This window comes from Bufo bufo, chromosome 7 (genome assembly GCF_905171765.1).
Source record: "Bufo bufo chromosome 7, aBufBuf1.1, whole genome shotgun sequence".
In the NCBI taxonomy this organism is placed as follows: Eukaryota; Metazoa; Chordata; class Amphibia; order Anura; family Bufonidae; genus Bufo; species Bufo bufo.
In genome coordinates, this window is record NC_053395.1 from 25,744,907 (window position 1) to 25,770,577 (window position 25,671).

General features: G+C 47.6%; 1 protein-coding gene across 4 annotated transcripts; it reads left to right on the forward strand.

Moving 5' to 3' along the window:
• Nucleotides 1-478: 478 nt before the first annotated feature.
• E4F1 (E4F transcription factor 1) lies at nt 479-25,512 on the forward strand. 4 transcript variants are annotated; one of them, XM_040440354.1, is made up of 13 exons: nt 479-691; nt 15,954-16,096; nt 17,827-17,926; nt 18,289-18,467; nt 18,557-18,677; nt 19,208-19,360; nt 19,850-19,965; nt 20,240-20,342; nt 21,835-22,052; nt 22,234-22,432; nt 24,240-24,406; nt 24,574-24,636; nt 25,157-25,512. In XM_040440354.1, exons 1-13 carry the CDS (start codon nt 583-585, stop codon nt 25,487-25,489), a joined length of 2,004 nt encoding a protein of 667 aa, XP_040296288.1. In that variant the 5' UTR covers nt 479-582; the 3' UTR covers nt 25,490-25,512. The 4 variants fall into 4 exon arrangements, with proteins under 4 accessions (XP_040296288.1, XP_040296287.1, XP_040296286.1 ...); XM_040440353.1 differs by having other exon boundaries at nt 17,830-17,926; nt 19,850-19,992; XM_040440352.1 differs by having other exon boundaries at nt 480-691; nt 19,850-19,992.
• Nucleotides 25,513-25,671: the final 159 nt, after the last annotated feature.

Genomic DNA, 25,671 nt, shown 5'->3' on the forward strand with positions numbered 1-25,671 from the left:
TTTTTTTTGCAGATCCATTGTAATAATGCCTAAAACAGACAAGAATAGGACATCTATTTTTCTATTTTTTTTTGCGGAACGGACACGGAAACAAACCACGTTTGTGTGCATGTAGCCTAAGGCCTCATGCACACGACTGTTGTTCTGGTCCGCATCCGAGCCGCAGTTTTTTCGGCTCAGATGCGGACCCATTCACTTCAATGGGGCCGCAAAAGATGTGGACAGCACTCCGTGTGCTGTCCGCATCCGTTGCTCCGTTCCGTGGTCCGCAAAAAAAATATAACCTGTCCTATTCTTGTGCATGAGGCCTAAAGATGAGGAAAGCTACACTTTTTAGCTTTCTACACCCTTCCCAATCACCTATTATGAAGTTACTGGCGTTCTGCCCTTAACCAACATGGCGGCTGTACCACCTGTGCGTCGCGCCGTCACGCCCACCCCCCTCTACTCCGCGCTTTCCTTTACGTGCCGGCCGTAAGCTCCGTTGTTATGACGACACGGTCGTAAAGTCGCCATTTTGTGTTGTGTTGCAGCCGCCGTGCGCTCTTTCGTTGCGACAGAGGAGGAGAAGTCCTGGCTGGGATGAGCTCGGAGCTGGAGCCGGGGGTGGGAGAGACGGTGACTGTTCCCAGCGGTCTGGTTCTCCCCTGCCTGCCTGTGGTGCCCCTCATCAGCCACTTTAAGGAGGAAGGTGAGTGTGCGACTGGGGCTGTGCGCTCCCCGGCACTGATCGGGCTGCGCGGCTCTGCCCTGTCCTCTGTCATAACAAGTGCACGTGTGTGCCTGGGAGGAGGGGCGTTACTACATACATGTAACATATCTGCAGCAGGTGAGTATTACATAGGGAGGTATAGACACCCCTCAGAGAGCAGGATTAAGAAGGGGGATGCACCCTCTAGCCACCTTAAAGGGATCCTCCTAATATTTATTATTATTATTATTGTTATTATTATAGCGCCCTTCAGTCCATCCAGTAAGCGCGAACAAGACAAGTATTGGTGCAAGAGAGAGGACCCTGCCTGCAAGAGCTTACACTCTGCTTCTGGTGGTTAGGGAACTACAACTCCCATCATTCCCAGCAGCTGCAGGTCATGTGCAGGGATCAGACGTCAAGGGGGTGTTGGGATATTGCATTGCTTTCTGATTTGTGGGGGTGTCTTGACTGGTGGAACCCCGACTGGTGTCAAGAGTAAGATGCCCTTTCTCTGACCGGTCTTAAAGGTCCCAGCATCAGTTAATAAAGGTGTGGGGGCACCCCTTTATGAGGTCCGCGTCAAGGGGGGGGGGCTCTCCTTTATGAGGTCTGCTTTAAGGGGGGGGGGGGCTCTCCTTTATGAGGTCTGCTTTAAGGGGGGGGCTCCCCTTTATGAGGTCCGCGTCAAGGGCAGGTCCCCTTTATGAGGTCCGCGTCAAGGGGAGGGTCCCCTTTTATGAGGTCCGCGTCAAGGGGACACCCCCCCCCCCCCCTTGACGAGGTCCGTATAAATGATCGTTGTCTTCAGGCTTGTGCAGCCTATGTTGTGTGTTGTAATATTGATTTTGATTTGTGACCAGTGGAACCCCTAGCTGGTCCCAGTAAGGGGGTTCCATGTCTCTGCCAGGTCTCTCTAGCTGTTTGCAAAAGAACAACTCTCAGCATGCCCTGACATCCTGTGGCTGTCAGGGCATGCTGGGATTTGTAGTTTTGCAACCGCTGCAGCATCATGGATTGGGGCACCCAGGGGCTGTGCCTCCCACCTTAAAGGCAGTGTTAAAGGGGTTGTCTCATCATGGACAATGGGGGCATATCGCTAGGCTATGCCCCTATTGTCTTATAGGTGCGGGTCCCACCCCTGGGACGAGCACCTATATCAAGAACGGAGCCCCGCAAGGTGGTGGCTGGAGGACTCCGGTCCGGCCACCACCAAGCCGGCTCCCCATAGAAGTGAATGGGAGCGACGTAAATGCGCAGTGCGCCCTCCTTCACTTTTGGGGCTCCGTTCTCGATATAGGTGTGGGACCCGCACCTATAAGACAATGGGGGCATATCCTAGCGATATCCCCCCCATTGTCCATGATGAGACAACCCCTTTAAAGGGGATGTGTCATCAGAAAATAACCTATTGTTTAAATCACATTTTTATGTTTAACACGTTTTTAAAGAATTTTTTTTAATGTTATTTTTAATTTTCAATTAATGTCAATATATACATTTAAACAAAAAACATAAAATCCTGCAGTATTCGCACTGGTCGCTTAGAATAATAGGCGCCACTTCTTGATCACTTTACTGCAGTTATCTGCTTATCTGTCGTTCTAATCCTGCCTGTGATGATATCACCTCTGTGTATAGATAAGACAGGATCCTCCATCTCACAGTAGGTGATTGTCAGAGCTGATCTCTATACTCCCTGCACAATGACCTCTGCACAGATCACAGAGCATGCCCCGAAAACTCTCCCATTGTGTCTGTAGCCCCATGGTGCTGCCGTAAAGCAATTTTTTAAATGCTGTTAAGAGAGGCTCAGGCAAGATGGCCGCCCCCATAATCCTGTCAGAAAACAGAATAAATAAACCTGCAGGGATGTGTCCCTGCTTTAGCGGACAGATAAGATTTTTGTTCACACGTTTCCTTTAAAGTCTTTGATTTTCGGGCGGCCGCCATCTTTCCTGTAAACCCCTGTATAGAGATAAGCGGCGACGTCCCCACACAATAGGCTGACGCTTTGGCCTATCTCCCTCTGTGCAGTGTGGATGTTATCAGGAGGGTCATCTTATTGTCTCTGGCACATTCGTGTCCCCCCTCCCCCGCAGCACAATGGAGCCGTCACTCACTCCCCTAATGCTGCGACCTGTGATAACGTCCAGTCTGGGCGGCTGCTGACTGAGTCCGCCGGTGTAAAGCCGGGATGATGGGGGTGTTAGTTAGAATTTTTATTTTTATGTGCATGGTTACAAAAAATTAAAAGTATTAAAAGTTTTTTAAAAACTGAGTGACACCCCCCAAAAAAAGGGAATGTGCCACTAACATTTTTATCTGCCAGTTAAACCACAGAGTGACACAAGTTCTTTTATTCTGTGTACTGAACAGATCATCAATATCTGATCGGTGAGGGTCCGACACCAAGACCACCCAGCCGATCAGCTGTTTGAGAAGACATCGGAGGACAGGTCAAACTCTGGAAACCCCATTAAGAAAATAGTTTTACGGCAGCCCCATGGGTCCTAGACACAACGGTCAGGAGGGGACCTCATTGTCTTCTACACCTGTAAACTGTGCAGAGGTCATTGTACAGGGAGGGAATAGATGAGCTCTGACACCCCCCTATTGTGAATGGTGGATCCTGTCTTATCTATACACAGAGCGCCGGACTCTTCTAACAGCTGATCAGCGGAGGTCCAGGGTGTCGGACCCCCCCTCGTTCTGATATTGATGAGTTACCCCGAGGGTAGGTCATCTGTATAATTTACTGCATGACACCTTTAAAGAGCTGGAGGTGCCACCACATTAACCCTTTCCATGTATCTGATTGGCAGAGACAACCCCTTTCAGCTGATCGTCACCGATCCCACTCCTGGCAGAACAGACGATTTGTCCTGGGGAAACCGGCCATAAAGTATCACATGGCAGCTGTTCAGATGGATAGCCATCCGCTTAATACAAGGCCAGGCAGGGACGGATTGGCCATAGACCCTAGAAGGAAATTTCCAGGTGGGCCGATGTCCAGGGCCGCCCCCCCCCCCCTTTCCCCCGCTGGCCAGGTACATAACAATCTGATGCTCTCAGCATTAGCTTCTTAGGCATTGAATTCAACTGTATGGCTGTCCTCGGAACACTGTCCTCGGCAGAGACAAGGCCGAGGGAAGCATTAGGCGTCACGTGATCGGCGCGCTGCCTCGGGCGTGACGTCATCCAGGAGCGCGCTATTGGCTGAATGTCGGCGTCCTAAAAGCAGCGCTTTGGCGGCCGGCAAACAGAAACATGGAGGAGGACAAACGTACTGAGGAGTCTGCAGCCCCTCGGTACCTCTGAGGGGGTGGGTGTTCTGGCCGTTATATTATGCTTCCTTCTGCTGATACACTTGTACTGAGGTATTTTCTGTATCGAAGAAGAATAAGGAATGTGCTCTGTGTAAAGCTGGGTTGTTTTCTGATTGGAAAAAGAAAATGTGTCAGTCCTTTGTTGATAAGACAGTGGCAGAAGAATGGCCATCATTTTATCAATGTCTCCAGATGCTAGTCAGATCGGAGGTTATGTCGTCTAAAAAAGTCTTGGGGGAGAAAGATCCTAGAGAGACGCCATGAGCCGGCATCGGACAATTTCTTATCTGAGGAGGAGGAGGCGCACTCACCTTTATTTGGACATTCTGACGATTCATCCCTTTCTTCCTCTGAAGAGGGTGACATCAGTGGTAGACCATAGAAGATACGGAAAAACTCCTGAAAGCTGTACGTTCGACTATGGGCATTGAGGAGACAAAAGAGCCCCGGTCTATACAGGATATTAGGTTTGGGGGACTAGAATCCAGACACCACAGCACCTTCCCGGGCCATAAAAATGTTTCTGCCTTAATTAAAGGAAAATGGAGAAAACCTAACGGGAAGGTTCACATCTCAAAAAATCTCAAGCGTAAACATCCCTTTAAAGAGGAGGATTGTACTACATGGGGTAAAGCGCCCAGGATAGATGTGGCCATCGCTAAAGTATCCAGAAAGACGGCCCTTCCCTTTGATGACATGGGTATATTGAAGGACCCATTAGATAAGAAAGCCGATACCTTTTTAAAAGTGACTTGGGAGGCATCTACTTCCTCCTTAATACCAAGTATAGCTTCTACATGTACTGCTAAAAAATAGATGCCCCAGGGAGGAAATATTAGCATCCCTGCCAACAATAAAAAAAACAAGCAGCTGACTTCTTGGCAGATGCCTCAGCTGCCACCTTGTCAAATTCAGCACGAAGAGCGCCTTGGTTAAAGAATTGGGTTGGAGACCTCCCGTCTAAGAACAAACTATGTGGTGTCCCCTGTGAAGGGGAGTACCTTTTTGGGCCAACTCTTGACGACTTATTAGATAAGGCTGTGGATAAAAAGAAAAAAATTCCCTCTAAGAATAGGTTTAACCGTTCCTTTCGCCCCTTCAGAAGTAATCAAGGAACAGATAAAAAGTCCGGGGAAGTCCGGTTCTGGAACCAAAGGGGAGGTAGAAGTTATTTCTTCAATCAGTCCTTTAGAGACAAAAAGAAACCGGATCAGCAATGACGCCAGAAGTCAGGTGGGGGGCAGATTACAAAAAATTTCTTTCCAGCCTGGTCCCAAATTTCTTCAAGTTCATGGATTCTAGACCCTATTCTCTATAGGTTAAAATTAGAATTCCGTCTGGCCCCTCCAGTAAGATTCTTAACTACTAAAGATCAGGCCTCGGCTCTAGGAATTTCTGCCATGGAAAGCGAGGTTCTAGAATTTGTAAAAAAAAATCAGTTTTAGTCCCGGTAGCAAAGGAGGACAAAGGCGAGGGGTTTATTCCCCCCCTGTTTTTAGTAAGAAAAAAAACAAAAAAACAGATGACTCATTCAAAACAATATTAAACTTAAAGAAATTAAATAATTTCCTACAGATCAAAAAGTTAAAAATGGAAACTCTAAAATCGGTCCTAAACCTACTTTCTCCTCTGTTTCATGGCAGTACTCGATCTCAGATGCATATTAACACGTTCCAATTTTTGCAGGGCATCAAAAATTCCTAAGGGTCGCAGTCAGAATGAGGGGTCAGTTACGGCATTTTCAGTTTCAGGCTCTCCCGTTTTTGGCCTGTCCACGGTCCCAAGAGTTTTTACAAAAATTATCGCAGAGATGGCGGCTCATATAAGGGAGAGGGATTTTCTTTTTATACCGTACCTGGATGATATTTTAATTGTAGGGAAAACAGTATATGCCTGCGAAAGAGCAGTAGCTGCCTGGTGAAACCCTGAGCAGTTTAGGATGTATTTTAAACCTGGAAAAATCAAGACCACATCCTACCAGAAGACGGTCTTTTCTGGGATTGATATTAGATTCCTCCTGCCAGAGCTGTTTTGGAAAAAGTGATTCTCATCCAGGAAATGGAAAAAAAATCAGACACCTGATCAGAAATCCGGTGATCACAAGAAGGAATGTCTATCCTGGGATCCCTCACATCTTGTATTCCACCAGTACGATGGGCACCACTCCACTCAACTCCACCCAGTGGGAAATCCTGTCTCGCTGGGAGAAAAACGACTCCCTAGATGCAAAAATAAGAATTTCAGATCAAACTCCAAAGCTTGACATGGTGGCTGGAGATGGGAAATCTAATTCAGGGAGTTCCGTGGAAACTGGAAGACCTAATTTGCCTAACTACGGACGCGAGTACCTGGGGATGGGGTGCTCACATTCAGGAGGTCTCCCTTCAGGGTCATTGGGGGAGTATCCAAAAAAGGGGGTCCTCCAACCCAAAGGAACTAAAGGCTGTACGCCTAGCGATAAGTTCTGTTCTTCCAAGAGTAAGAGGAAAAAAATCTAAGAATTATGACTGACAACAGGACAGTAGTCTCGTACCTAAACAAACGGGGGCACAAGGTGCAGAACTCTAATGCAGGAAGCCCAGAAAATCCTCTTACTGGCAGAAAAAGAATGTGCGTCGATATCGGCGGTACATATCAGGGGCGTGGAAAACAGACAGGCTGACTTTCTCAGTCGTCACCCTCTCTCTCAGGGAGAATGGACTTTAGACCAATCCATTTTCAAGAAGCTAACGGCCCTCTGGGGACAGCCAGACATAGATCTGTTTGCTTCTTACCAAAACAAGAAAATTCAAAAAAATATTCTCCCTAGATCCAACAGGATCCCCTTGTGGGATAGATGCCCTGGTACAGGAATGGAAATTTCCCCTGGCCTACGCCTTTCCTCCTTATCCCTTTTTAATTCGTCGTGTATTACGAAAAATCAGGAAGACTGGGCGAGAGTTATCCTCATTGCTCCTTTAGGCCAAGAAGGTCTTGGTTCATGTGGCTCCGGATCATGTCAATCTCGGATTCAGGGTCTGTTGAGCCAGGGTCCATTGGTTTATCCAGACATAAAATCTCCACCTAACTGCTTGGAACTTGAAAGGTACCTGTTACCCTGGGTTCAGACTAGGGTTGTTGCGGGTATCGAAATTTCGATACCCAATCGATACTTTTGTCCCGGTATCGATACGATACCGGGATTTCCGTTTTTTCGATACTGGGCTGCGCTTCTGCGCAGTCTAGTATCTCTGAACATGAGCGCGCTGCTATCGGCGCGCTCATGTTCTCTCTCAGCAGCACGGGGAGAAGGAAGCTGTCCTCCCTCCCCCTGTGCTGCTGCCGCTGCCACCAATGAGAAGAGAGGGGCGGAGGAGGGGCGGCAATGAGAAGAGAGGGGGTGGAGGAGGGGCGGCAATGAGAAGAGAGGGGCGGGCGCACTGCGCCACCAATGATAGGATTACTATCGGAGCGATGGGAGGAGACATCAGCTTCACTAGTGGGCGTTCCTTTTCCCTGCGCTGCGATTGGACAGCGCTACAGCCAGTGAGAAGGAACGCCCACTAGTGAAGCTGATGTCTCCTCCCATCGCTCCGATAGTAATCAGCAGCATGTGGAGCAGGAGAGGAGACAGTAATGGGGCACTGCGGGCGAACGGAGCGGCGCCCAGGACTAAATGGTTAGTGCTGAGACATCGCTGGGCGCCGCTCTGTGTGGCCTAATAGTGAAAGTCTGGACTCATATACAGTAGTCAGTCTTTAACTAATACAGGAGGCGGGTGCCGGCAGCAGAATCGCATTGCCGGCACCCTGCCCCTGACAGGGAGCTGCGATCAGCGGCAGTTAACTGCCGCTGATCTGCTAGTACCCGCCTCCTGTATAAAGGGGTAAAATCATTGGTGGTGCAGTGTGCCCCCCCCCCTCAATCCCCCCATCCCATTAAAATCATTGGTGGCACAGTGCGCCGGCCCCTCTCAACCCTCCAGTATTAAAATCATTGGTGGCAGTGGCCACAGGGACCTCTCCACTCCCCCTCATTGGTGGTGCAGTGGCAGCTTCTGATCGGAGCCCCAGCTGTGTAAGCCTGGGGCTCCGATCGGTTACCATGGCAGCCAGGACGCTACAGAAGCCCTGGTTGCCATGGTAACATCCCTGATGCTGTGTGCACAAAGCACAGAGCAGCAGGGACAGTGTGGAGTCCTATTCACCCTGATAGAGATCTATCAGGGTGAATAGGAAAAGGGATGAAAGATCCCAGGTTCTAGCCCCTAAGGGGGGAAATAGTTATTAAATAAAAAGTGAAAAAAAAAACAACACTAAAATATGAAGTATAAATCACCCCCCTTTTCCCAATTTCACATATAAAATATATAAATAAACATATTACATCTCCACGTCAGAAAAGTCCAAACTATTAAAATATAAAAAAAAAATCTAGGTGGTGAATGCCGGAACAGAAAAAATAAAATAAAAACTGCGCGATTCGCCATTTTTAAAAATGAGGAATGCACGTGGCTTTTTTTGTTTATTTTTTTCGCGTGGTATCGAATGGTATCGAAACCGAATCAAAAATTTGGTATCGCAACAACTCTAGTTCAGACCTGAGCGTTTTACAGCGCGTTCCTACGCGCTGTAAAACGCACAACAGGCAAGAACCAATGATTCCCTATGGGAATGGTTCTCACCTAGGCGTTTTACAGCGCGTACGATCGCGCTGTAAAACGCCCGACGCTCAAACAAGTACTTGAGCTTTTTTTTGAGCGTTTGTCGCGCGTTCCCGTACATAGACTTTCGGGAACGCGTGACAATGGGCGTTCGCTTGTCTCTGTATGCGCGATTGTAAACGCCGGTACAATCGCGCATACAGAGCGCTCGTTTCAGAACGCTCAGGTCTGAACCCAGGGTTAGAGATGAAAGGATTCTCCGATGCCTTGATCTGAACTCCTCTTAAAGGGAACCTGTCACCAGGATTTTGGGTATAGAGCTGAGGACATGGGCTGCTAGATGGCTGCTAGCAGATCTGCAATATCCAGTCCCCATAGCTCTGTGTGCTTTTATTGTGTAAAAAAAACCCGATTTGATAAATATGCAAATTAACATAAAAGAGTCATATCTTACTTGTGTGACCAGAGAAGTCATATTTTCAAGCTCTGAATCATCTCAGGTTAATTTGCATATGTATTAAATCGGTTTTTATACACAATAAAAGCACACAGAGCTATGGCGACTGGATATGGCGGATGTGCTAGCGGCCATCTAGCAACCCATGTCCTCAGCTCTATACCCAAAATCCCGGTGACAGGTTCCCTTTTAAGAGTAGAAAAAAAGTAATGCTAGCTATCTATGCTAGAGTGTGGCAGAAATTTTTTATTTTGGGCATATCCAGATCAATGATATTCCATCTTCTGCTCCCATCCATCTAATATTGGAGTTCCTTCAGAAGGGACTAGATCTGGGACTAGCAGGTAATACCTTAAAAATGCATGTCTCTGCTCTGTCGGCCCTGTTTAATCAGGACATCGCAGGATGCCCGTGGGTATCAAGGTTGTTTAGAGCGGTAGACAGATCTACCCCAACGGTTTCAGTTAGACCTCCTCCTCGGGATTTAAACCTAGTTTTAAAGGCCCTAACTCGTCCTCCATTTGAACCTATAGAGACCAGCTTTATTAAACGTCTTAACTTGAAGTTATGTCTCCTAATAGCTTTAACATCTGCTCGCAGGATTAATGAGATTCAGGCCATTTCCATCAATCCTCCTTATACCACAATTTTAGAGGACAAGGTTTTGATACGTCCTGATCCGGCTTTTCTTCCAAAAGTCGTTTCTAAAGTTCATAGGTCACAGGAAATTATTCTTCCTAACCTGTTTTAAAAATCCTGGGTCTGAAGAAGAGAGATCCCTTCACTGTCTAGACGTCAGAAGGGCCTTGCTTAACTATCTATCTCGCACTAAAGATTGGCGCAAATCGTCTTCACTCTTTATACTCTTTCAAGGAGTGAATAGGGGTAAGGCAGCTTCTGAAAGTTCTATTGCTAGGTGGATTGTTTCGGCTATTTCCTTGTCTTATCTTTCGTCTCTGTGTTATCTCCTCCAACGGGTCTTAAGGTGCACTATACCAGGGCAGTGGCTACCCCCTGGGCAGAAGGATCCTCGGTTCCCATAGAGGATATTTGCAGAGCAGCCACCTGTGGTCTTCTCCTTCAACCTTTTTTAAACACGATCGTCCTGATTTGAGCTCCTCTCCTTCAGGATCTTCCTTTGGGGGAAAAAGTGCTTCTTTCTACTCTCCCACCCTGAATATTCCTCTGGTAATTCTCTTGTGGTGCTGTCATGGGTGAAGGGAAAAATGATGATTACTTACCGGTAATTAGATTTTCCAGAGCCCATGACAGCACCCTTCTATTCCCTCTCTATTGGGTTCTGTTGATTCTCTTATTTACACGGGTGTTGCATAATAAAATAAAATGCTATGATTAATCATCTAACAGTATGTTGGCGGACTTCCTCCGATGCTTGGATATAACATTGAATTGGCAGGAGCGTGTCCACCCTTTTATTCTGCAGGTTTCCTTTCTGTAAGGGGGGGGGGGGGATCCTCTCTCGTGGTGCTGTCATGGGCTCTGGGAAATCAAATTACCGGTAAGTAATCATCATTTTTTGCTGCAATGTGGTATTTGGTTCTGCTGGGGCAGTATTTTGTGTTGCACTACGGTATTCTTGACCCTGCCTGAGGAGAGGGGTGAAAGCTGCTGCCAGACACCTCCGGCAGTTTGTCCCCGAGAACTAAAGGATTGGGCATGTTGAAATCAGATCAGGATCTGCCGGATCCTGATCTCCCTAACCTCTGCTGTCTCCGGACACGTTAGATAAGGGTTTTTCAACTCCGGTCCTCAGCACCCACCTACCAGTCATGTTTTTAGGATTTCATTAGTATTGAGCAGGTGATATAATTAGTGTCCATGCATCAGGACTTGCCACAGCTATTCATTCTGTGGGATATCCTCAAATCCTGACCGGTAGGTGGGTCCCGAGGACCCGGCTGCATTAGACGGACAGCCGGGTCGTCTGACATTTATCTAATATGTAAGCAGTCAGTGGGCACCGGAAAATTCACAATCCGCAGCCTCCAGCTGTTGTGAAACTACCACTCCCAGCGTGTTCCTTTCACTTCTATTGGAGTTCCGAGAACAACTGAGTAGGTGTGAATGCTGGGAGTAGTAGTTTCACAGCAGCTGGCGTGCCGTAGGTTGCTGACCCCTATAAGACTTTGTTGTTGGTGCAGAGCAGTGGTGACTTTCCCTCTCGCGTGGCAGTGCCCACTAATCCTGTGATCTCCCCCACCCCGCTCTGCTATTGTCGGCAGTGTAATCCTGTCAGTCACTGTAACCTCATCCTCCTAGAGAGATTATGGGACGCTGCTCCGGACTATGGTGTGGCGAAACCGACCTCGCCACTGGGTTTTGGAGAGGACTGGCTGCTGGCCTCTTGCCCCAGGATTATGGGCCATATACTAACTTTTAAACCCCTGAACCGATTCAAGTGAATTTTGGATAGGTTTGTCCCCACGTTATACTGTTTGAATTAATGTAAGTTATATGTATGGCCAATGTAAACTCACAAAGTTGTAACAATCTATAATAATTGTAACTTGTCAGCTTGGGAGGAAAATGCTGGGTGTGTTTCTATTGTGCCATTGTCCCATTGTGTGTTTAAATGGTGATGTCTGTCCTGTTGTATCTACATGTGTATTGGCGATCTCCCTTTGTTCTGAGAGATAATTGGATTGCTCCTCAGGTTGTCTCCAGACAGAGGGGAGGAGACCATGATGCATTGTGGGGATATGTTGTCCTATGTCCCAGTCTTCATTCTGGTCCTCTGGGGGCGTGAACGATTGGTTGCTGTAGTTGCATTGTATGTGTTGTTAATTACTGATTGGTTGTATTTCAAACCCCTGTGGGCAGTACTATGTTTTTGGTTTGTGAATAAAAGAGGCTGTACGTGAAGTACAGTCAGTTCCTGTTTCACCTTCAACATAGAGCCTCGTCTCATGTGTGTGGGGATTGCTATACGTGTATACTCCCCTGGCTATAACTACTAGCTCTTTTAAGGGCTGTTCCTGATCTCTGGTTTTAGGAGAGGTCCACCCACTGGAGCCTGGAGCCTTGTCGTAGGTCCAGGGTGGGTAGGAGACGGTGAGACCTCAACCAAGCTTCGGCGGTTCGTGGGGTCTGCAGTGCGTACGGCGTCAAGTGGAGTGCTTGGAGTCCTCGGAAAGCACTAGGAGCATTCATTCAACGGAGGTACCCGGTCGGTGTACCAGGTGATCCGTTACATTGGTGGCAAGCAGTGGGATGGCGTCCTAGTGTGAGGAGAAGCAGCTCGGAGACACCGTTCGTGGATTTACTAAATTGAGGGTAACGCTAGTATCCGTACAGCGCCCCTGGCTACAGCAGGATGGAATCGGCTAGTCTTCAAACAGCGTTCCACTACGAGGATGAGGATGACCCGGACTGGAGGGATGCAGTCCGGAAAGGCGTCTGGTATGATGCCCTGGAAAATGCCCAGCGGCGGCGGGGCGAGTGTCTCCCCAGTGAGGAACAGCAGTTGCGGATGCGAGTGGCCCTGCGAATGCCCCTTCTGGGAGAGAAGCCCCTGAATGAGTGGGTGACAGAACTGGAGAGCCTGGTATGGAAGGAGCTTTGGCTAGATGACGCCTACCAGGCACTCTGGTGGTATGTGATTCGGCACTCCCCCTGGATGGCTGAGCACGACAGACCCGAGGGTGAGAATTCTGATGGCCCTGGCCTGTTGTTTGAGGCCTTCGCAGAACCGGAGTTCGGAGATGCTGGAGCGTCCCGGTTCTGGGATATCTATGACTACAGGGAGGCTATGCATGATTGGGCTACAGCGAGAGAGGTGAGACAAGACCTGGCATCTCTAGTGACAAAGGAGTGGGAGCTGGAGCAGGACTACCAATACTTCTTCAGCTCAATTCGGTCCCAATATACACTGCCAGAGAGCTGGGTGGCAGTCCCAGACCTACAACCCTACAGCTGGGAAGACCCGACTGAAGTATCCCCTGCTTCAGTACCAGCTACAGAGGTAGAAGTCCTCATAAACTGGTCCTGTGAGGAACCACAACAGGCAGGGGGAGACGGGACCGAGGTCTCTCCACCGGGATGCTGGGCAGCTGGCCCAGACCCTCAACAGCAGCCGGAGTTGCCAGGTGTGGACGCAGGTGGTCCTTACTCGCAAATGTTGAGGGACCTCACAGACTGGTCCTGGGAGGACCCACAGATGGCAGGTGGAGATGGGACCGAGGTCTCTCTACCAGTCCTACAGAGATGCTGGACGGTCGGTCCAGATCTCCAGCCATCTCCGCAGGGATACCAGGAGGAGGAGGGGGACAGCACCCCTAACTCCGATGGTGCAGATGGGACCGCGGTCTCTGCACCAGGCCTACCGGGATGCTGGACGGCCGGTTCAGATCCCCCACCAACCCTGCAGGAATGCCAGGAGGAGGAGGTAAGCGATTCCTCCTCTCCACAGCCGATCTGCAACAAGGTCCTGGGGATAGGATTCCCTGACCACATCCCAGCGGAAGAGCTGGCATCTGGGCAGAGCGCAGTCAGCCTCTGCCCTCCCCTATCCTCTTCTCCAGAGGCTGACTTTCCACAGGCTACCCCAGTGGAAGCGCTGGCATCTGGGCAGAGCACAGTCGGCCTCTGCCCTCCCCTATCCTCTTCTCCAGAGCCGGACTTCCCACAGGCTACCCCAGCGGAAGCGCTGGCATCTGGGCAGAGCGCAGTCGGCCTCTGCCCTCCCCTATCCTCTTCTCCAGAGCCGGACTTCCCACAGGCTACCCCAGCGGAAGAGCTGGCATCTGGGCAGAGCGCAGTCGGCCTCTGCCCTCCCCTATCCTCTTCTCCAGAGCCGGACTTCCCACAGGCTACCCCAGCGGAAGAGCTGGCATCTGGGCAGAGCGCAGTCGGCCTCTGCCCACCAAGTACCTACAGTTCCAAGCTGGAGAACCACAAGGAAGCGAGGAGTAGCAGATGCCCACTCAACAGCTGGGGACATACAGAACAGAGCCAGGCCCCAAGATTCAACAGGTCCAGTATTGGGTTGTGGTTGGACTGCCAGACTAACTCAGGTACTGACCGTGAGGTCAGGTATCTGGTTAGTCTTCCCTGGGAGGGGGAGATGTGTGGCGAAACCGACCTCGCCACTGGGTTTTGGAGAGGACTGGCTGCTGGCCTCTTGCCCCAGGATTATGGGCCATATACTAACTTTTAAACCCCTGAACCGATTCAAGTGAATTTTGGATAGGTTTGTCCCCACGTTATACTGTTTGAATTAATGTAAGTTATATGTATGGCCAATGTAAACTCACAAAGTTGTAACAATCTATAATAATTGTAACTTGTCAGCTTGGGAGGAAAATGCTGGGTGTGTTTCTATTGTGCCATTGTCCCATTGTGTGTTTAAATGGTGATGTCTGTCCTGTTGTATCTACATGTGTATTGGCGATCTCCCTTTGTTCTGAGAGATAATTGGATTGCTCCTCAGGTTGTCTCCAGACAGAGGGGAGGAGACCATGATGCATTGTGGGGATATGTTGTCCTATGTCCCAGTCTTCATTCTGGTCCTCTGGGGGCGTGAACGATTGGTTGCTGTAGTTGCATTGTATGTGTTGTTAATTACTGATTGGTTGTATTTCAAACCCCTGTGGGCAGTACTATGTTTTTGGTTTGTGAATAAAAGAGGCTGTACGTGAAGTACAGTCAGTTCCTGTTTCACCTTCAACATAGAGCCTCGTCTCATGTGTGTGGGGATTGCTATACGTGTATACTCCCCTGGCTATAACTACTAGCTCTTTTAAGGGCTGTTCCTGATCTCTGGTTTTAGGAGAGGTCCACCCACTGGAGCCTGGAGCCTTGTCGTAGGTCCAGGGTGGGTAGGAGACGGTGAGACCTCAACCAAGCTTCGGCGGTTCGTGGGGTCTGCAGTGCGTACGGCGTCAAGTGGAGTGCTTGGAGTCCTCGGAAAGCACTAGGAGCATTCATTCAACGGAGGTACCCGGTCGGTGTACCAGGTGATCCGTTACATATGGGATATAAGAAAATCAGGTTATAACCAATCAATATTGAGGAGTGAATATCGGATGTACCCCTGACAGAATATATAAATTGCGGTAAACTGACCTCCTTCCCTCAAAAACACCACATAAAAACTACAAAAGTGGGAACATTTACCGCTGTCCTCAATGGGACGATATCATCTATTAGAAAAATGATAACGATTCCAAAATGGCTGTGTCCACTCCAAACCGTCCCTGTAGTATTAAAACATACAGATATAACGAACTGCGGCAAAATCTTCGCACAATTTCTATGGCAAAGCGAAAAAAAATTGCGCTACAAAAACAGGAAGGAGGAATAAACTTTCCGAATATACAAAACTATACTACTGCCTGTTTGTCACCTTACTGCAGTTATCTGCTTATATGTCATTCTAATCCTGCCTGTAATGATATCACCCCTGTGTATAGATAAGACAGGAATTACCATTCACAATAAGTGATTATCGAAGCTTATCTGTTCCCTCCCCGTACAATGACCTCTGCACAGGTCACAGAGCATGTCTAGAAATCTCTCCCATAGAAGTCACTAAGCGACCCTCCTGACCATTGTGTCTACGGCCCATGGGGCTGCTGGAAAGCAATTGTCTTAGGAACAGCTCAGGCAAGATGGCCGCCCCCATAATCATGTTCAGAAAGTAGAATTAAAAAGTCTGTAATCGGAAAATAAAAAGCATATCTGTCACTGTCTGGTTTATGGTCACACATTTCCTTTAAAACAAAAAGTGTTGTTTCCTAATACAGAGTCCCTTTAATTAGCAGTGATTAGTAGGTTTCCGAATCCTCGTTCTGATCTTTTTCTTGCTGGTTCCAGGTGAAGATGTGCATCGATGTGGTCGCTGTCAGGCGGAATTCACGAGCTTGGAAGAGTTTGTCCAGCACAAGATACAAAAAGTCTGCCAACAGGAGCTGGAGCAGAACCTCGCGTCTTCCATGTCAGCCCTCAGCAGCCAAGAGGTAATCCCTTAAAGGGCATGTATCACCCCTAACGGTCCAGAGAGATTCTTTACAGCGGCCACATGGACCTCTATGGGCGAGTGACGTGGGCATGCTGTGTGACCCGTGTTGAGGTCGCAGGGAGGGCAGTAGGTAAGCTGTGTCCATCCCCCATGGTGAATGGTGAATCCTGTGCTATCTATGTAAAGGTATTACCTGTCATTGTAATCCTGCCTCGGAAGATAATGAGATGACTGCTGAGAAGTGTCAGAATAGGAAGTGTCAGTCAGTTTATGTGGCTCAGGGCAAAGAGATAATTACATGGAAATAAATAAATAAACTGTTATATTTATATATAAACACTTATCTGTCCTGCAATATTCCAGCTTCCCTGATAATAAGCTGAAATTTCCTGATGCAGCAAAGCAGTGATTTAAACACTGTGCACACTGCTGGGAGGACGGGTCTGCTGTAGTGCTGGAAAATAGGTGGGGGAAGGGAGAGTGTATAGACGGAGATAAGGCTCTGTATGCAGCTCTGGGGATGGGCTCTGCTCCAAGTCTTCCTGGAGACTAATAATCTGTCCATTCTTTGCCATAAAGTGCATTGTGTGTACAGACCGTGCAGGAAGGACTCAGTATGTGATGAGAAGTGATCTCTACAGAACTGCCGGCCTCTAGATATTGATCTCTCCTTGGGATAGGTCATCAATTTCATATCAGAGGTCTGACACCGAGCAGCTGATTGGTGGGGGTGTCAGTTGTCAGAACGCAACCAATCAAATATTAATGACCTATCCTAAGGCTTGCTTCACATTTGCGTTGAAACTGATCCGGCCGGGAACAGCCTGCCGGATCTGTTGTTACCAGGCGCTGCGGAGATCCATCCGCAACCCAGAAAATAGGCCAAGGGGTGGGCGGGCGGCCGAAAACTGCTGCGCACATCGGTATTTGTCCGGTCGCTCGTCGGCCTATTTTCTGGGTTGCAGCCAGATCTCCGCCTGTCCCTATTATAGTGAATGAGGCCGGACGGAACCTCGGCAGCGCCCGGTATTCACAGATGCGGCAGGCTATTCCCGGCCGGATCAGTTTCATGCAAATGTGAAACAACTTGAAGGATAGGTCATCAGTATCTGGAACCTGGAAAACCTCTTTAAAATGCATGCACAGCTGGCCATCAGAGTCTAGTGGTCCCTTTTACATGGGACATTATTGGACCAGTTATCCGGAACAAATGTGATCCAATGCTTGCAACCGATATTCGGCTCGTACACAAGTGCCGCTGATCACCTGATGAATGAGCAAACTCTCATTCATCTGCATAAATCATCTTTTCTGCAGCACATCATACTGTGTGAACAGGGATCTGCTGCCCAGAAACAATCTGTATGAGGACGAGCGATTGCAGTGGAGGTGATCGCTACGTGGAAATGCAGCTCTCACCTCTGACGAGCAGGAAGTTGCTCAGTCGGCACGTTTGTCCAGTGTGAAAACGGTGTTAAATTTACCACATATTTTTTTAGACTGTCTACACTTAGTTTACGCTGTTTAAATGTTAGACTGAATTAGTAAAACTGGTCCCGTAGTCATGGATAACTATTTCTGCACTGGTGCAGAGTAGCTGAGGGTTTCTCACATTATACTAATCTAATGCACTGCATTAAATGTAAGTACCCCTCAGCTCCTGTGTATGTGTCTGATGTTTTACCGTGGAAAATACAAAGTTCTAAATCTCATGAATATTTGTAACAGCAGGTGGTGCCGTGTATAGAAGAATATAACGGGGACATGTCTCATGTCATTGTGGAGACCACCTCCTTGCAAGAGGACATCAGCACTGCTCCAGATATAGGTACCTTACCAGCTATTATACTAGTTATTCCCAACACTTGGTCTACTGTGGAAAACTTAGAGTAAGGGCTCATTCAGACGGCTGTATGAATGAGTGCGCATCCGTTCCGCAATTTGGCGGAACAGGTGAGAACACATTAATTTCAATGGGACCGCGGCTCCACGGAAAAGATAGAACATGTCCTATTCTTTTCTGCAATAGCAGACAAGAATAGGCCCTTTCTATTATGGTTGCGGCCATGTGCGGTCCGTGTTTTGCGGATCCGCAAAGCACTACGGCCGTCTGAATAGGCCCTAAACCTGTAGTAATGTCTGAAATGAACCAGAGACTAAACGTCACTTACATTTATTTTGTCATCCTAGCAATATCTGAGGAGGACAGCATGGACTGTGGCCAGAAGACTGATGTTCAGGAATTGGAAGTGGAATGGCAGGAAACCTCTGAAATGTCAGCGCATACTGACGAGGCTGCCATGGGGAAGATAAATGTGGACAAGAGAGGACGCTTTGTTTGTCAGATGTGTGAAAAGTCCTTTAAAAGTGTAAGTGTGTGTGTGGGGGGGGGGGGGGTTCGCATGATCTCAGTGTGGTCTTGAGAATCCCTGTTTAATGACCTCCTTTTTCTGCCTAGTGCACTATTCTGAAAGCTCACATGCTCACCCATAGCACCAAGAAAGACTTTGAATGCAAGATATGTGGAGATTCGTTCAGGACAAAGGGCTCTCTAATCCGCCACATCAGGAGGCACACCGGTAAGGGATATTGGAAAGCAAATAGGCGCCTCACGTGACCACAGCCCGGTCAGTGACGTGTGATGTATTGAGGTGTTATGCTGTACTCTGCCTATGTATGCGCTCTGTCTCACAACCGGATCTGATGAAAATTCAGCAAATGATCTCTAAGGAGAAAGGCTTGAGCCGAACCATCAGAAAGTCCGGCACCATTCTGCAGCTTGCTGTGTATTAGAGTATATACAGGCTGCAGAAGCCAAACAGAGCAAAAGTTTTAAGAAAAAGCAGCTGGAAATGTTTAATACTACACCTTTCCTGGGGGCGGCCATATTGGAGACACACACTTCTTCCTTGTATTTCCTGTGTAGACGCGACAGAAGAGTGTCTGCACTTTATAGCAGCTTCAATGAATGAGTCGGCTGACAGAGCAATTTCATAGATTTGATATTCTGAGAATAGTAATATTATATTTACATCTTACAGAAATTATGTCCTAGTCATTATTATAAAAAAAAAAAATTTACATTTTTTTTAAAATCTATTCGTACCAGACGAGCGCCCGTACAGCTGTTCAAAGTGTGGGAAGAGTTTCCGTGAGTCGGGGGCATTATCGAGGCATATGAGGTCTCTCACACCCTGCACAGAGAAGATCAGCCACGTCCTGGGGAATAGCATTGTGCTCAAACGCGATGAAAACTCTTCAGGTCTGTTCACAGCAAAAAAATGTAAAAGGGGTATTCCCATCTGGGCAATTATGGCCCATCCATGGAATATCTCTTAATTGTCCACCTTTTAGACCTGCTGCTGTCTCTAGAATTGGGCCCTATCTCATGCCACCATGAATGGAGAGGAGGCCATGCATGCAATCCACTCCCTTCTACAGGACTTCCGAAAATATCCGAGCACCCCTTCCTGACTATTGTTGGAGCTTCCTTAGAAGTGAATGGAGAGAGCCTAGCGTGCACGGCAGTGTGATGCCGGTCCCAGAGGTGGAAACCGCATCGATCGATGTGCCATAAACATCCAGATGGGAAAACCCCTTTAAGCTTCTTGTACGCTTGTATGTCATTGTCTTTACAATTGGCGATAGTGATTATTTTTTTATTTTTAATGGTGAAATTCAGTCCTTTTATGTGCATGGCATTTACACCATCCCAATGTGATTTTTTTTTTTTTTTTCTCTCTCGTTGCAGTGTTGGTATCTACAGACGTCACGTCACATTTAGGAACAGATGAAATGGATGGCAGTCCAGTGATCCAGCTCGTAACTGACGACAAAGGCAATTTACTACATGAAATTCATGTCCAGGTGCGAGCTGTGGCTTTCCAAACGGGGGTGAGTAGAGATTTTCCCGTAAACTATATCAGATCATGTCTCCTGACCTCGAGGTGCTGCCATCACTGTACAGCCGCAGCTATGTGGTAGTAGGTTTCTTTGACATACAGGGCCGATGAAGGCAGGAAAGCTATAATCATTCATATAGTCTTCACCCCTCTTTATGTGCAGAGGCATCAATAGTAAAAAGCTGCAGAGCATAATAAAAGTATGAAATCCCTTGATATCTGGTTCTCTTTTTAAATAGATAGATGGTATACTGAAGGACGGAGAGGGTTTCAAGTGTCCTCAATGTGGTGAAATCTACAGAAGTAGCAACTCCTTGAAGGTCCATCTGAAAGGGCATGAAGGTAAACTAAGAAATCTAAAACACAGTATATAATAAGGGGAAGATTTTCTGAGACTAAGGCTACTTTCACACCAGCAGTTTTGCTGGATCCGTCATGGATCAGCAAAAACTCTTCTGTCACGATAATACAACCGCCTGCATCCGTTATGAAGGGATCCGGTTGTATTATCTTTAAAATAGCAAAGACAGATTCATCATGAACACCATTGAAAGTCAGTGGGGGACTGATCAGTTTTTTATGGTGTCCGAGAAAACGGATCTGTCCCCATTGACTTACATTGTGAGTCATGACTGATCCATCTTGCTCTGCACCACATCGTGGACAGAAAAACGCTGCTTGCAGCCTTATTCTGTCCGCAATGGGGACGCAACCAAACGGAACGGAATGCATTCTGGTGCACTCTTTCGTTCAGTTCAGTTTTGTCCCCATTGACAATGAATGGGGACAAATCGGAAGCGGTTTCCACCGCTATTGAGATCTTGTGACTGATCTCAATAGCGGAAAGGGAAAGCGCAGATGTGAAAGTAGCCTAAACTTGGTTGGAGAGAGAGGCGCCAAATGTGCTTTTGGTCTTTGTGGCAATTTTTCAAGACTGCATGCTCTAGGAATTAAGTTTTCTTTGATTTATCACTTTGATGCCCTTAGGCTGCCCTCACACTGTGTATTGCGGTGTCCGTTTGCCATATACGTACAGAGGCATCCAATAAAAGTATGTTTTTTGTTTTTTAACCTCTTGTGAGCCTGTTGACAACAGATTCCACTATACGCCTGTGCAGTGCCATCCATGAGAGGTATGCAGAGTATTCTGACACATGCTTCTGGCAAACACTGTAAAACCCAGTGAAAAAGCATCCTAAGGGTATGGCCGCACACAGGGAGTCCTGTGCGGATTTTGGGCTGCAATCCGCTGTGGCAAAAAAAACCCACCTGAAATGGGCTTTCACAGCAGCTACCAGGTTGCAGTGGGGTCTTCCACTGCTTTGACTCTATGCATTTCCAAGGTTTGGGTAAAACCTGCAGCATAAATGGACATGCTACAGATTGGAAACCTGCAGCGCCAGTCATATTATGCTCGGGGTTTTCTCCAAAGCATGTGGATGACATTTTTAAAATGTCATCCTCTTCGCTTGTACTGTAAATGCTGCTGATTTTCCTCAAGGAAATCTGCATTGTTTGCTCCAGATGTGGCTGTACCTGAAGTCTTTGGTACTGTGTTCTAAGGGTGACGGTATAATAGCTTGTGGTTGGAGCACGTACCAGCAGTGGGGACTGGTCGGAAGTACAGGCATGCCTAGAAACAATGGCTTGTCAGCATGCCATGGAGGCATTTATGGTTTTCATATTAGCTTGATCCGTCCGTCACATAAATACAATGTTTAGTCATTTGATACGTTAGATGGTTCCTACTCCTAAGGGTCTTGCCTTTTTCTTGTGAGATGCAAAGTCACTGCGGTACGATCAAGTAATGAATTGCTGCTGGTTGTCTTGGCAGGCTGCAAGCTGTTTCGCTGTGATCAGTGCGGCCGGGAATTCTTAAAGGCTCACATGCTGAAAAAGCACCAGGAATCCCATGGCAATATTCGGAAATACAAATGTGGAGAATGTGGGAAGATGTACAAAACGGTAGCTCACGTCAAAGGCCATATGAGGGTGCACTCTGAAGACCGGCCATACCCCTGCCCAAAATGTGGAAAGAGATATAAGACTAAGGTGAGAGGGCCAGAGGTTGACCAGGTTACAAGCTCTTCAGTCCAGCTATGTGTATAGCTAATGGCTATGTGAACAGTCAGACGTTTATGGCATGTCGCATTAGTATGCCATATGTGTCGCACAGTAAAAATAGACGAAGTATATAGTCTAGCAGAAATCCATAATTTTATTTTTGTTACAGAACGCTCAGCAAGTTCACTTGCGTACCCACATGGAGGACAAGCCTTATGTATGTCAGTACTGCCCTCATAGCTTCAGGGAGAAGGGCTCCTTGATCCGGCATATTAGGCATCACACAGGCGAGAAACCTTTCAAATGTCCAAGATGTGACCGAGGATTTGCAGAACACGGAACACTCAACCGCCACATGAAAACCAAAGGTGACATTTATATAGGTAGCAGCATTATTACAGTTGCACAGTTTAGACTCCATGAGACAGTGTAAATCCTGTATTTCACCTTGATTCATTGCTTCCTCATACCCTTGTACTTAAAGGGCTTCTGTCACTCCACTAAACTCTTCTTTTTTTTTTTTTTTTTTTTGTCTCAAAATCCTTATGCTGCGATTTCTCAATATATAGGGCTATTACTCCGTTTGGTTCAGTAGTTATATCAAAAAACGGACTTTTATAATATGCAAATTACCTCTCTAGCAGCTGCATCCTCCATTCATAATGACGCCCCCTCCTCCTGTTGATTGACAGGACCAGCCAATGCGCTCGTCCCTGTCTGCCTTTTAAATCTCGCGCCGGTCTTCAGTTGGCGCAGGCGCACTGAGTGGAGGACGCTCGCTCCGCCGCTCCATCCTCAGTGCGCCTGCGCCGATGACGTCACACCCGGCGCAGGCGCACTGAGGATGGAGCGGCCGAGCGAGCGTACTCCACTCAGTGCGCCTGCGCCAACTGAAGACCGGCGCGAGATTTAAAACGCAGACAGGGCCAGTCAGAGGACGAGCGCATTGGCTGGTCCTGTCAATCAACATGAGGAGGGGGCGTCATTATGAATGGAGGATGCGGCTGCTAGCAGCAAGTAGCCGCCCTACCTGCTGCTAGAGAGGTAATTTGCATATTATAAAAGTCCTGTTTTTTTATATAACTACTGAACCAAACTGAGTAATAGCATTATATATTGAGAAATCGCAGCATAAGGATTTTAAGGAGACAAAAAAAAAAAAGTTTAGTGGAGCGACAGAAGCCCTTTAAGGAGTCTGATGGAGCGTGACATGGAGAAACCATAGAGGGCTCATGTACCTCTATAGTAGCCTTATGATAGCTCCTTACAAAATGAACTATAATACAGCAGGGTGCATGAACCCCAAGATTTGACTTCTCTTTATAATGACGCTTGACATGACACAGTGTTAAAGGGGTTGTCCAGGATTAAAAAGTGAATGTCTGCTTTTCCGCACCACCTCTGTCCGTCATGTCTGGTATTGCAGCTTTGTGGTGAAGCAGATGGGGCTGAGTTGCAATACCACACAACCTCTGGAGAGGTGTAGACCTGTTATTAGAAGGAGGCAACCATGGTGTGTGTGTTTTTTTATTTTTTTTATTTATTTTTTAAATCGTGTGCAACCCCTTTAAGGCATTGACTTTATTAGAAATTCTGGTGGCTGCCCTATCTTTGTTTAGTACAGAGTGCTATATGGTGAATATGGTGACCAATATCTGCTGTCAGGGGAAAAGCAGCAGCCTTGGCTACTGCTACAAAAGGTGTTCCCGAAGGGGAATCTATGTCTTAATGGGATTAAACTTGGACATATCCCCTTTTTCACCCAGACAGCCCCTCTGATATGAGAATCAAACTGCTAGGTGTAGGCTTCCACCTAGCAGTGTTGATGGTGACGTCACCACGGCTTTAGGGCTTTAGCTCTGCCCTAGTCTGTTTTACAGGCTAGGGCAGCGCTGAATCCCGCCCATCAGTGGCGGTGACGTCACTGGGCTCACTGTTAGACAGAAGCATCCGCCTAGCAGAGACCCGGTAAGTCACCAGATCTAATGAAGAAAAACCCTAGCCCTGCACAATTTAGTGCAGGGCAAAGGAGAGCATTGTAGCATGAAAAGCTCTGAACCCGGGCAACCCCTTTAAAGTACCATTACTTTGCAAGGACATCTACGTGCTTGGGGACATTAACTGTTCAGCATCTATATTCCATTGGCCAGAAGTAATGGCTTTTCTTCACTTCAGGTGGTTGTGTAATTCTCCAGCATGGTGCAGAGCAGACGGAGCATACTGCAACTGAAAACAGCAATAGCTCAGAAACCATGAGCAGCACCACTGCCTCTGAGGAACCACATACTATGCTGGTGGAGTTTTCTTCAGTAGTCGCTGACACTCAGGAATATATTATCGAGGTGAGGAGAAGAAAAATATATTGGTTTATCTGCATTAAAACCCATCAAGGAGTTTTATTAGCAGCGGCCGGGTGGTAACACTTGTTCATGGCTGCCACATTTTGAATGGGCCACATTATGACTTTTTGAGTTAAATCAGTCTTTTTTTTTTCATTCCCTCCTTATAGACTTCTGAAGACATAGAAACTAGTGAGGCTGCTGAGCTGCTCCAGAGTACAGGAACGCAGGAGGTGAGTCCCTGTAACATGTTAGATATGTCCTTTCAGTCAGTGCAAACAGTCAAGATGGCCACACATAGATGTGGGCCCCATATACACATGCAGGCTGGGTTTTAGCTGAGGATGCATGTGCTGTCAATAGCGCAGGGGAATAATCTGCTGCCAGACCCCTCAGGCCGGTGACTTATCTCCCATGAGAACATAGGATGATTCTTCTTTCCCCTGGTGCCAAAAGAGTTGAGTTGAGATGCTCCCATAAACATCGGATGGTTGGCCGGTCCCACCAAAATCTACTGTGTACAATGGTGGGTCCTGTTAGAGTTGTGTGCCTTTGTCATAGGATGCCCCTCTTCTTGCAAGTCTGTTCATCTATTTTCGGCTATAATGATGGTGCCCTACAGAAAGTGATGGCACTAAACGGTAAGCCCCACAAACTCCCAGGATGCGGTGTATGCATTCAGATATAATATCAGCAGTCTTTGTCTTTGCTATATTGTCAATGTTTTCTTTCCATGCCTTCATGTCTATACAGGTGGACGGCCATATTCTGAATGTAGTACAGCAGTTGGTAAGCAACGCCAGCCCAGGACAGCAGATCATTGTACAAAATGTGACTCTGGACGACACTACTGAGCCCTGCATAGAGGAGGTCCCCACTACAGACACTATAACCATAGCTACCCCAGAATCTCTGACTGAGCAGGTCGCAATGACTCTGGCCTGTGCCATTGGAGACGGAGCAGTACTCGCTAACGAAGTTTCTCCTGTGGAGGAAGTAATAGCGCCCGAGGACGTGGAACAGGTTGGAGAGTTTGTCATAACCTCACACGAAGGGGAGGTGGAGGTCCAGACGGTTATCGTGTAGCCGCCTACACCTTCCATGTGATATCCTCGGATTAAAGCAGGAAGCCAAATCTGTACACTGATCTGCTGTGAATTGCATACTTCCGCCTCCACTAGATGGCGCTGTCTCAGGTCTAAGCTTTCATGCTGCAGACTGGCAAAGGAGTCCAGAGACGAGCCCGCGTTTGTGATGGCAGAGTTGCT

What these genes read in the sequence shown, in the direction of transcription:
- E4F1 (XM_040440352.1), top strand. Translation starts at nt 583, where the DNA reads ATGAGCTCGGAGCTGGAGCCGGGGGTGGGAGAGACGGTGACTGTTCCC. An exon ending in CAGCCCTCAGCAGCCAAGAG is followed by an intron (nt 16,097 to 17,826) that starts GTAATCCCTTAA and finishes TATTTGTAACAG; the next exon opens with CAGGTGGTGCCGTGTATAGA. An exon ending in ACGCGATGAAAACTCTTCAG is followed by an intron (nt 19,361 to 19,849) that starts GTCTGTTCACAG and finishes CTCTCGTTGCAG; the next exon opens with TGTTGGTATCTACAGACGTC.